General features: G+C 41.5%; 1 protein-coding gene across 22 annotated transcripts in view; it reads right to left on the reverse strand.

Annotated features, from left to right (window-relative positions):
* Positions 1-12,653, reverse strand: part of LOC127935428 (microtubule-actin cross-linking factor 1) — a 156,356-nt gene that overhangs the window by 76,680 nt on the left and 67,023 nt on the right. For 12 of the 22 annotated variants that reach the window (XM_052533284.1, XM_052533271.1, XM_052533281.1 and 9 more), the window contains 9 exons: positions 3,069-3,235; positions 2,860-2,972; positions 2,644-2,750; positions 2,403-2,522; positions 2,089-2,184; positions 1,694-1,821; positions 1,489-1,582; positions 1,005-1,159; positions 326-746 (listed from right to left, as the gene is read on the reverse strand). In XM_052533284.1, the coding sequence (XP_052389244.1) occupies positions 326-746; positions 1,005-1,159; positions 1,489-1,582; positions 1,694-1,821; positions 2,089-2,184; positions 2,403-2,522; positions 2,644-2,750; positions 2,860-2,972; positions 3,069-3,235 (1,401 nt within the window). Of the gene's footprint in view, positions 1-325; positions 747-1,004; positions 1,160-1,488; positions 1,583-1,693; positions 1,822-2,088; positions 2,185-2,402; positions 2,523-2,643; positions 2,751-2,859; positions 2,973-3,068; positions 3,236-6,726; positions 9,675-12,653 lie in introns of those variants that run through there. The other 10 variants (XM_052533266.1, XM_052533270.1, XM_052533263.1 and 7 more) reach the window with 2 other exon arrangements.

The raw sequence follows: 12,653 nt of genomic DNA on the forward strand, positions 1-12,653 counted from the left end.
ACAAGCAGAGCCCAAACTTTACGATTTTTAATTGCATTTGGCAATTGGCCAATTTGGACCCTGTATGCAACCATTCATGAGCTTTAATCAGGTCACTTGCACCGGTGCACCTAATATTTTTCACAGTCACACACAATCACAAATATTGTTGCAGTGCAGTCAGAAAATACGATTGGAGCTTGCCATTTTTTCAAGTTCATTCCAGTTTGTATGGAATCTGCACAAGACACTGAATGAACAGAATGGTACATGCTCCCTGACTATGAGACTACATCTCAATTTTTGTAAAAGATAATATGATACCAAGACCTCATAGTTCATGTACCTCATAGTTTCGAGCCTCTTTGAGGCTATTCAGAAGATCTTCCACTGCCGTGTGAATGATGTGATGGTCTTGCAGATGCTGATCTACAGAGGGTAGATCAGAACCCCACTCAGCTCGCTCCAGCAGGTCCTGCGTCTCATCCACCCACCCCAACAGCTCGTAGATGAAGCGCAGACTGCCTTCATCCTCAGAGGAAGACATGGCTACCAGGTCTGCACGAGTCATCGGCCGTCTGAGCAGGGATGCTACAGCCCCCACTGCTCCCAGAAGCGTTTGTGCTCCAAGTGTAGCCAGACGCCCTGAAGAACCCTTCTGACCCGCGTGCTCTCCCAGCAGACCCCCTGTGGCGAAATGACCCTTCCTGTACACACTGGCACACTGCAGGCGCAAAGAGACCAGCTCCTCCTGCAAACATGACACCCTACAAAAGAGAAATGACCTCAGGGTCATAAATGAAAACATTAATTCTGACAAACATGTATTGTGGTTCCTCCATGAAAATATCAAGCAGCATAACTGTTTGCAACATAATAAGTCATATATTTCATAAGAAGCAAAACAGAAACCTCTCAAATTAATTTGAAGCAACTGTCAACAAGAATGAAATCATAGCCATTCTAGCCTCTAAATCTTTTCACTTTTCACACACATTTTTCCATTTTCTTTCTCTGCTTCTTACCTGAATGCCAGCTGCTCCACTTGGTAGTACTTCTCATCTCTGAGGGCCTGCAGGTCAAGGTGAAGCTGTCTGACTAAAGCCTCACAGTCCTGCAGATACATCCCCAATTCATTCTCACAGCGAACGGGCTGCCCACTCTCTAGCTGAGACATGTCCTTAGGAAAGACAGATGACGATTATGAAGCACAGAACATTTCTGAATGATGAATATCCAAGCAACAAACTAAGAGGGGACCTTTCAGTTTGTTCCAAATCAAAGCTAGCGGTTTACGGAGACTGGATTTTAAGGCATGTGGTGGTGTTTCTAACATAACATGGTTTTTCTTATAACATACCTACTTTAGGGATTATTCTGAAGCAGCACTGCCTGCATCCTTCATGGTAATATTAATCTGTTTTTATTTTATTCAATATTGGTGTGCTATCTAGCTTAGCAGTTAACATCAAACTCTGTTCTCCCACAGAGAGATACTCCCGTACTTACAGCCTGCAAAGTGTTCTTCGCCAATGTGAGTTTCTCCTCACAATCTAGAGCCATGTTCTGGATCTTATTGGCCTTCTTTAGGAGTATCTCCAACCTAAGATTCAAAAGTTCCATACAAATGACACTTCCTCAAAAAAATTATGCGTTCAACACAGCTACAATTCGAAATGCTGCAATCGTCTCTTCTAGACGTGGACTCACTAACCTCTCCACAGCAGGCCTCAGTGCTTTCTCTCTCTCCAACATCTCCAGGATCAGTTTTCCCCATTCCTCCTCCAGATCATTAGGGTGTAGCCCTGGAGGCAGCTTAATGCGCCCGAACTCTATCCACGCCTAAACAACATCCACAAACATCAATCATTTTAACATGAAAAGAAGCTCTCCTAGCGTTTTTTTTTTTTTTTGAGTTTGTGCATGTGAGGTTCCCTTTATACTGTCAGTCTTCCACCTCTCCCACATGGCAGCGGTGCGCTCTACATTAGCCTGAATCTGTTAATGTGCAACTCCACTGTGACTCATGTGAACAGTGTCGCCTGAATTTAACTGCAGAATCAAGGTCAGCCTCAATCTCTCTCAGTCATTTCTCTTTTATCTTCTCACCTCCAGAAGCTTGTAAAGGTGCTCAATGTGGCTCTTCTCTCTTTCTTTTGCAGGGATCTCAGTTTCTTTGAAGTGGACATATTCATTGTAAAGTGCCTGGGGAAGACAAGACTTTTGGTAAACAGCCAAGTAAGGTCACATCAAATGGTGATTAGCAATTTAAAGCATCACAGGTTTGTTTCAGTCACAAAGTCTGAAAATGTGGCCTTGTAAGACACCTCTTTCTTCCTTGCCAAATAAAAGTATTAATTTGTTGCTGACCCTAACTGAAACCCATCTCTTCTCTCAGCTACTCCTTCCCTCACGTTTCTCACCTTGAGTTCCACAGGATTGTGGGGGAAGCTCCTGTTGGTCATGAGGGCTGTATGTTGTCTGGTCCACTGCAGCAGAGAAGAGAAGCCAGATTGGTATTCAGTCCATCGCTGGTCAACCTCCTGAACGACAGAAACCACATGAGAGAAAACGAGGAAAAAAAAGAAAGACAAATTACATTAAGTACACTACAGAAAGAAGGTACGGCATGAAGGGAGTGAGTGCACTGTGAAGTGAACATACGTTAGCTGAAATGCCTTCTCCACCCTCTGGGATCTTGGGGAAAGCATCGTAGATGGAGGAGACATACGTGATAACAGATTTTTCATCTGGCAACGGCACATCAACATCTAATGTAGAAAGAGGATTAAAAAAAAAAAGACAGACAGAGTTTAGCACATAAGAATTCCTGCATGTAGAATGGATGAAAATTAAGGACAGATAAGACACCAATGTTACCTTCAGCATCTAGAAGTCGTGTTACCCCTAACGACTCTGCAATCTCAAAGGCCTGTTCCAGGTTCTCACGGTTACTCTGTTGCGCAACCACTTCCATGTCAATCAGGTCCGGCCTAAAAAATCACAATGCCATGAGATCTTGATCGTTGATGTGCACCTATCCTTTTAAACTGAGCACTCATTATGAGTAAATGTGTTTGTGTGTGAACCTGTATCTGTGCAGAAGAGCATTGAACAAGCGTCCATCGCTCCAGCTGGAGGAGAAATTGGCACAACGGAGACCACGATAGCCCTCTGTGGCCTGCTGACTCCATAGTAGCAGCTTCTCTTTCGCGGTAAGGTCACCTGACTCACCGCTCACATAGATCTCAGAAATCTGGTAAATAAAAAGAGCTTATATTGTACCTGAACTTCATCAAATGGTTGTAAGTAAAGGGAAACTGACGACATACTTCCACTATAACGGTCGAGCATCGCTACTTGGCAAATGTATATTTATAGGGGTAGCCACTGTATTTAAAGTCTAAGTCTACAACAGCTAGGCCATGAACCTTACACTTATCTCTTTCCTCTACATTCACTTCCTCTTCCTCTTGACAAAGGGAGTCAGTATCCGCAGTATCTGTCTGTGCCAGGCTCTAATCTGCATTCCTTCGTCATTCCTCTCATATGCTGCTCTTCACATCCCTGCCTGTTTCTTTTCTTGCCTTGCTAGCAAAGAACACTTTAAATCCTGGCATGAATGCAGACGGTACAGAGTACAGACCGACATAAGAGTAAATCAGTCTTCACAAAGTCAATGCAGGCCAAGATTAGCTTGAGCAAATTTGGTGACATACAGAAACAGAGCAGTAACTGTCCTAGCCTGAGCCTCTTACTCTAAAGATGATTAGAAGGTGAGGTCAGACCGATTTCTAATGCTAGTCCAATCAACCAGGCTCTGAGCCATAAAAATGCACCTGAACATTGCCTTTTCTTTTGTTTTGGTATCACCATCATGTTTTCCAGACAAGAACGCTTGGGTCAATTCAGTCTCAAGATGAATGGTTCATGACAGCAGAGATAAATCTGGGTGATGACACGCTGTGTGTGTCATTAAAAACAGCAGACAGGTCATACTGACACGCTGGAATTTCCATTAGAGTGCAGATGACTTCAGTATGTAACCTTATAATACAGTAAGGACAGTCGTTCTTTGTGATGAGCTGCAACCTTCAATTAGTCGAATTACATTACAGTTAGCATGGAGCATGTTACCGGCAGATGAACACACACCAATGAGCACTGTAACAATTGAATGGGGTCATATGATGCGATTTCTAATTTTACTTTCTCTTTGGAGTGTTACAAGTTCTTGGTGCATACTAAAGATCTGTGAAGTTGCAAAGACTAAAGTCTCAAATCCAAAGAGATTTTCTTTATCAAAGTTAAGTTCAGACTCTGCCACGCCCCTCTAAAATGGCTCATTCAAACACGCCCCCACATGTCTACATCACTGCGTGGAAAATTTGTGTAATACCGTACAAATATTCATGCAAAGAAAGAAGGCGTGGTTTCAGTAACCGCAATTAGTGTTGAAGCACAACACAGGGAGATGCTGTGTGTATCTAGGGGAAAGCAAAAGCACTTTATTTGGACTTCCAAAAGTAGATGCATTTAGATTACTTACAACAGAACAGCAATGCATTTTACGCACAACCGCTTCGTGAACAGAAATTCTGACTTTGCTATGACAATCTGCCGCTTCTGAATCAGCTACTGTAAGTATGTTTTGTTATTAGTTTAAGTGTACACTATTGACTGTTCAAATGTGGATTTTTATCCATCGTGTTTGTCAGCGGGTGTGTGTGTGTGTGTGTTTGTTAGAGAGAGACGGAGAGAGGGTCACACAGTGGAGAGTCAGCTGTCTTAAGAGTCTGTTGCTTGTGTACTGCAGACACATACTAGCTTCATCACTGTATCTGTCACGCAACTCTGTTTCCCTTTCAGGCTTGAAATGATGGTAAAACTAAGGTCATTATTAACTGTCTTTACATTTATTTTGAAATAAAGATGAAGCCTGCCATTATAGAATGGGGCGTTACATTTCTGAAAAGTGATTTCGTGTTTGGCCAATCACAATGCACTGGGTCCAATCAGAGCAGACTGTGCTTGTCGGAAGGAGGGACTTTGCAGAAATCAATGCGTTTGAGAGAGGAGGGGGAAAAGAGGACCTACAATAATGTACAGTATTTGAAAATTAATGTGTTTTTTGAACAAAGCATGTCAACATATTCTGTTACACTAAATAACAAAATAATGATCTTTAAAAAAAGCATCATATGACCTCTTTAAAGTATTGTGGGCATAAGGGAAGGGATAGTGAAGGAAGTGCTACAATCAGCAACGTAAAAGAGCATTTGATGATAAAACAATGGTAAGTGATATTGTTCAGTATAGGAAATCAAACAAAATAAAAAATATAAAACAACACAATACCACAGCATATGTAATATAACATTGCTAAAAGACAAAAAATAGAATGCAAAACCAAACAAAAACAATTCTAAATCAATGGACCTACCAGATCAACACATAATAATAATATATATATTAGTTATTCAAATGGCACAGCTGGCTGGTTATTTGCACATCAGCAGCCAATAAACCTGCTGCTCAACATTCAAATACTTGGCTAGTGCTTGCTGTAACAGTGGCAGTACACTTCAGAATCCCTCCACCTTCCCCAGCTCCACTGGTATAGATCTTCTACAGGGTAATTTAATGCATGTTATATATGCTCACAGCCGCATGCCTGTGGATATATTGGCAACAGCAAGCCTCTGTATTTGCTACATGCAAGACCAAAAGCATTAACATTGCCATGTATTACCATGCTAAACTCTCTGAGAGTTGAACTAATGCAATGCTATGTAATATAAAGAAAGGAAAGCAAAAATGTTGATTGCAAACATTTTGCCAAGAAGATTGTAGGCCTGATTAATGGACATATCAAATCAATCTTTATATATATATATATATATAGAAATTTCATGACATCATGACTGCAGCCATCATATACTGTAGACAGTTTGCTCTATGGCGAGAGATCATTGACATTATAACACTCAACCATTGATTGATTGATTTGCATTTCTGGGTGTGTGCATGCTGGCTTTGTTTTCCACATTTATGCTGCATTGCTGATACTCTGGCAGAAATATAGCTAGATGGACATCACTGAAATGGCATGCATGGCATTCATGGTTTAAATATGCTTAAGATTGATCATTTAATAAACCAAGTGCAGCCAGCACACTACAAGAATGTCTGTAACGAGGCCTTGAAATCCCTCTCCACCGGCCATAACTCTTAAGTGTGCAGATGGAGCACTAGGCAAGGGAGGGCAGGCAACAGACACAAATATGCAGCAATCACACTGGTGCAGAGAGAAAAAAAGATGAACAGATGAAAAAATGTCTGTGAACATCACTTGTGATCCTGTTTTTGGCACTGTCATGCAGTTTTACTTGAATACAGAACCTAGAGAATCAGGAATGACAGAAAAGAGAGTGGGTGGTATGAGGGAAGGACAATAATGAGGAATAGAGGGAAGGGAAGGACGCAGACAGTAAGAGATGTTCTGGGCAGTACTGATTAGGCTCATGGAAGAGGTTCAGGAAAATTTTGCTATTTTCTATGCACAGCTGATTGGCTGAGAGAAAAAAGCCACACAAGATATAGTAGTGTAGAAATAGAAGTGCAAAACACACAAACACATATGAGCCCCAATCCACAGCCAAGTCTTGTCAGCTTTAATTGCTACCCATTAATTCTACAAAAGCAATATGAAAGAGTATTAGGAAGACAGAGAGAAGAGAATCTGACCTGGGTGGAGGGCTTAGCCGGTATCTCTTGAGGGGAGATGGGACTCTCAAGCACAGAAGAATCAAGCACATCAGAAGAACTCCCCCAATCAGTCTGAACAGCACCTCCTGTCTCAGGTGAGGTGAAAGGCGCATCGCTAACATAACCTGAAGATTGAAGGTCTTGTGGTGGGGGGCAAAAACCTTCAGCTCCTGGTGCAGAGTTGTCCAATAGGAACTCTTTCCCTTTTTTTTCCTGAGCTGCAGCTGTTGCTGGTTTGGCAGAGCCGCTCTTTCCGGGTGATCGCACTTGAGTTGTGGACACTTGTATTCTCATAGTGCCTCCAGTAACAGGAGATGCAGCTGGAGGTCCAGAATGGACCTCAAGTTCTTTGTCACGCCAGACAGGTGACCCACAGTCCCTTGGATAGACAGTTCGGACCACACAAAGTTGCCCATCAAACTCACGAATGTGAACAACACCCTTCTGCTCAGTTTCTGAGGGCCCACTGAACATCAGTTCACTCTGCCCATGCACATCCCCTCCTTTCTTCTCTACTTCCAGGTCACCATGTTCAGAGCGTAAAACACAGGGTCTCTCTAACACCCCCTGAACTCGCTCTCGAACTTTACAGACTCTTCCTCCTCCAGGTGTTGTATTGCCTTGCTCTAATTCAGCTTGAGACTCTTCACAGAGTCCCTCTACCTCAAACTGGCGAAGTGCCCCCAGCCAGGCTGGACTAGGATCTGGGGAAAGAATAGCCATCTTGCTGCCACGCAATGTCCCTGTGCTTCCAAAAATTGGGGGCATACCAGGAACAAGGACAACACTGGTGGGTGTATCAGTTCCAGTAGTTATTTGTCCTGATACCAATTTGCTTGAATCAGGGGCTTTTCTCGTAGACTCCTCTGTAAACTCAACACTTTCCCTGTCCTTCTCTTCAAGGCTTCTCTTGTACTCCCCTTTGGCACCTTTTAACTTCTGTTTGGCCTTTCGTTTTCGTCTAAAGCGAAGTTTTCTTTTGGGTGATAGTGGTGCAGCACCACCTGGTCCAGCTTCCCTGGGTTGTTTCACACAACCAAGGGAGCTCCCCATATCTCATAGAGACAGAGTAAAAATAAATATGAGCCAAAAGGAAAAAATGTCCACAATGGGATTGCCTGAGTCAGCCTGAGTCAGCTAGTAAGGTAAGTTAAAGAGTTAATGATTCAAAAAGTATTAACCATGACAAGAGGGATTGGTACAAGGTGAGGTTCTCCCAGGACATCATGTCTCAACTTTAATCTGTACAGCAGTCATACCCCCTGTTGCTCAGTCTTCTCGTTGTGATGTTGTTCAGCCAATGTTGCGGTAAACCTAAACCAAATACCACTTAAAGTCCTAGTAAGCTCTAGGACATGATGCTGAATATGGGTTACTGTCCTTTATAAAATATTAAAATCCTACGGGCAAGGCTTTGATGTTTTTTTCACTCTCTCATGATGCAGAGATGGTGCAGCACTGACTGAAGAAAAACTGGTGCCTTTTAGCCCATTTCACAAGTTATGTGTTAAAGAGCAAGCTATTTCATGGTGCTCTGAGACACACTATTATAGAAGACACTATAGATATTTCTCAAGTGAGGACCGCGATAAAGCTGCACTGCACACATACAAAGCCGTACTCCTGTGAGCATACATGCACATGCTCAAAATCTCTGCAGCAGGATGTATAATTAGGATGGACTAATCATCAGCTTGCACATAAATAAAACTGGAGAAAACCATGTCTGAGCGTATTCATGTGTGTACAGTAAGATGCCTAGAAACACCTGCTTCTCTGATTATATTAAGAACACATTATTGATCACTGCAGTCCATCGTGCTTGAATCTCGTAGAGTAGATCATGCTTTAAGTAGCAGTTGTAGATATCCCGTGGAACACTTACAGTAAAGCTGTGCAACGGGAACCAGATCTGCTGCTAATGGATGAAAGTGCAGAGTCAAGCAGCTCATCTACAAATTAGTTACAACCCATCACAGCTTAACATCTTTTGTTTTTCCGTTCTTTAGTCAAGAATAACCAGGTCACGTCAGGTGATGTTTGGTCTTCACACCTGCAGCTATGAGTGTTTCATGTCATGCAAACTCCATTAAAACAAGTCTCCAGTCATGAAGAGAAAGAAGGGGAGGGGCTAGGTACTAAGCGTCTCGTCACTGCTGCCACGGAAACTGGCATCCCATGCACTGACACCAGCACATTCAAGTCAACAAAGAGGACACTGACTACAATGAGTGAAGACTTCACCTCCAGCCAGAAAAAAAATCAACAACCACTTTCCCCCTGCTGACATGACTGGCTACAGATGTGGTTTAGCACATAGTCCACTCCCATATGTGAAGTAGACAGTTTCAAACCATCCTGTCTTCCTTGCTCTGCCACTAAGCAGAGTACGTCCATAGATTGGGGTGAGCCGATGAGAGAAAGAGCGATAGCTGACAAGGTGCCGCTCCCTGATACTGTCGGCTTCTCTGGCTGTGGGATCTAATTAGAACGCCGCCAGGATAGGGCTGGGCTGAGCAGTTGAACCATGGCTGGAAGAGGAACAGAGGGAAATCCAGAGGAATCCTCCCCCAACCTGGAGCTGCACTGCTGGCCTCGGAGAACAGTGGTTGCCCCAGTGTTGAAAACAGCGTAGCTCCATCAGTCAAGCATGGCGAAATTGATCCGATGTTCTCCTTTGCACAACCTGGGTACAAATTAAAACGTGTGACTTACATGTCTGCATCTGCAGGGTTCAGCGATCCCGATTCTGAGATTGAAAGCATACGTTTCGCTGTATATGTGATGTGCTTCAAAAGGCCTGCAGGGGAGAGAGGAAGCCAGGGGCTCCAGTAATAGCTCAGTTCTCAGTTGCTGGGGTAGCTCCTCTGCTCTCACTGGTAGGCACCAGCGGAAAAAAGAGCTTTATCTCCAGTCTGCTGCAGCCTCACTGAATACGCTGCTGCTGCTTAAGCTTCCTCCTCCTCCCTCTCGACCTCCTCCTATCCACGTGCTCATCCCTCCCTCCCTCCCTGCTCCGATGCCTGGTGAGCTCAGAGCTCAACATGCACGCACATATGCACACCAATCAAATAGTCTTCAACTGGTTTTGCAGCCCGAGACTGCAAGAAAACAATGAACCTGAAATAGTTGTTTCTCCTTAACATTCATGTCATTTCACAGCTAACATTATCGCCCCTCCTCTCCAACATTTATATAAATATATAAATATTAACACACCAACCAGAAGGCATTTTGACTGAGATCAACAAGGGACAACTCAGAATGAATGGCTTTACCACAAACTCAACTGAAGAATATGATAAATCTGTAAAGAATTAAGTGGATGCAGATAAAAGATCTTACCAACTGTAAAGATGCAGTCACATTAAAGCTATTTTTCAGGCTATTGGTCAATACTGCACATTTGCATGACCCTTTGAACCCAATGCTTAATCTGTGCTGGGAAATTGATGCCCCTTACATGAAATTCCAGATTTTATGGATTCCTACTGAAATTACTGGATTTTGTCAGCAGAAATTCAGCAAATAGCAGTAAATGTGACGACACTTTGTAAACATTAAGATATTCCTTCTCTATAGACAATGATACACAAAATACAGCCCTGTGATGGTATTTATTCATAAATGAGCAAGATTGCAAAGGAAATGAATGATGAATTAACAAGCAATAAATCAAACAGAAATGTGATACCATGATAATCAGCCAGCTGAGACCACTTTTTTTTTTTTTTTTTTTCTGAATCAGCCTAATTGTCATGCATCCAGAGTCTTCTGTATTGTAACTGAGATAGGGTACATTTCTGTTTACTGACAAGAGACGGGCACACATTTATCAGCTTTATCCTGCAGATATAGAGGTCATGAGATTTCAGCACACTAAAATCTTTATCAAACAACCCAGCTGTCCAGACAAACACTCCGCAAATTCAGCGTAGGCTGACACACTGAAGCTTGATTGGTATTTTCCCACAGATTCTCCTCCAGATTATTTATAACATATAATATAACTAAATATATAAGGATATACAAAGTACAGTTTCGAAAGGCTGCTGTTAGCCGAAATAACAGCAGTGGTTTTAAAACAGAGGGACGTGTCCCAGATTGAGTGTGGGGGAGGTTGGATAGCTGGTCTCTCTTGGCTGTCTGGAGTGAATGTACAGTTAAGTATGCATCAAAATGGCACTTACAGGAGTGGTTTCGAATGGTTCTATTGACAAAGAGCAACTCCTAATGGCTCCTAATGTGCCTCTGCTAAAATGATTAAACTGGATATTTCCGTAAATGATCCATGCTATGTTATATTTAGCTAAAGTAATTTTGTCTGCCAGACATTACAGATCATGCCGTGTTACAGTACACCTTTGGAAGTGGACTGACTTGAACTTAAGAGTTTACAATGACAAGAGTAAACGTGTTCATCACAACAAGCTTCTAAAGTGGTCTACCATCCAGCCATTTATTCCTCTTTCCAACATATTTTTGGTTGACAGCGACTAACAAAGCTAATGTTGACCCAAATCAAATTCTCTGTACTGTCTTAGTGTCAGTGACATGCTCTGCTTTGTGTACTGTTGTCTAATTTCCATTGTTTCATAATTAAGCAATGTTAAATATAGCACTTAAGCATGCAAGTTTTAAAAGCCCAATTCCTTGTTTTATTTTTTTTTTGTGACTCCCTTCATCCCTGTGCACAATTAATAAAATGTTTTAATGTTGTTTCAGAGACACAACAAGTAGTTTACAAGTACTTCTCTGTGTGCCAGTGGCCTGCTTTTTTCTGAAGGATCTGCAGTAATCTGTTCAATTAGTGCAATTTGTCTAGATAATTGATAGTTTGTAACAAATCTCCACTCTTTAGTTATTCTTGGAATAAAATGGATATAAAAATATCAGATTTAAGTACCGTGGAGAAAAAAAAAAACAAGAGGTTGCATTTCTAAATGTAAAATCTCTCTAAATCTATTTTTTTATTATTATTATTAATTGCTATTTCACAAGGCCTATGCTTCCTCCACTCTCTTCTGCTGAATCATGCTGATTGAAGAATGCTTTGGGGTCATACTAAACACAATCATCTTGGCAACCAGCTGCATATGTCACCTTGTGATGTCACCGCTCTGTTGGTAATAACAGTGTCCTCTGCTGGAGGATCCTGGGAAATGCAGCTAGTATGCAGCAAATGATAACTATATATTTTAAATGACATTTAACAGAACACTCTTAAATTATCAGCAGAGAGTAAATTATCATAACAGTTTTATTATTTTTGATAAGAGCTAGTTTTTATTAAATTAGCATTGTGGCCTTTTCTCACAGCTGATCAGTGATTCATTTTGCGTTCATAATGACTTCACAACTGTATCACATAGTATGTGATTTTTCATATGAATGACATACTATGTTTGGTAAAACATAAGATTACAATCAAAGAATATAGTACTGCATACAATGCATTTGACAAGAATGAATGGAAACAGTAACTACAGTGAGTTGAAAATATTTTTTTCCTGAGTCATTATTTGATCAGACTGCCACAAATTGTAAGCTTTCTATATATATAAAAAAAAAAAAATGGAGTAAGTGCAAAAATATATTTTTATTGTTTCAGATTAACTAACATGCAGCTTATTAAATTGCCTTTACAAATGGGACATTTCAATTCTACCATCCAGCAGCACAGTATCCGTCCAACAGACCTTCCTTCTCTAGTTTGACCCATAAGTATACTGTAGAAAATTGAAGGGCATTTCACAAATCTAAAAACTATTGTTTTTTTTATCAGCATGCAGGCTTGTATTGCCCATCTACAATTGTCTGCAACCTCTGTCCATTCTGCAAAACAGTTAGACTGCCAGGCCTTTTACATTAAAGCACCATATAAACCGTTCCCTAAGCATATTCAA

This window comes from Carassius gibelio, chromosome A19 (genome assembly GCF_023724105.1).
Source record: "Carassius gibelio isolate Cgi1373 ecotype wild population from Czech Republic chromosome A19, carGib1.2-hapl.c, whole genome shotgun sequence".
Taxonomy (NCBI): Eukaryota; Metazoa; Chordata; class Actinopteri; order Cypriniformes; family Cyprinidae; genus Carassius; species Carassius gibelio.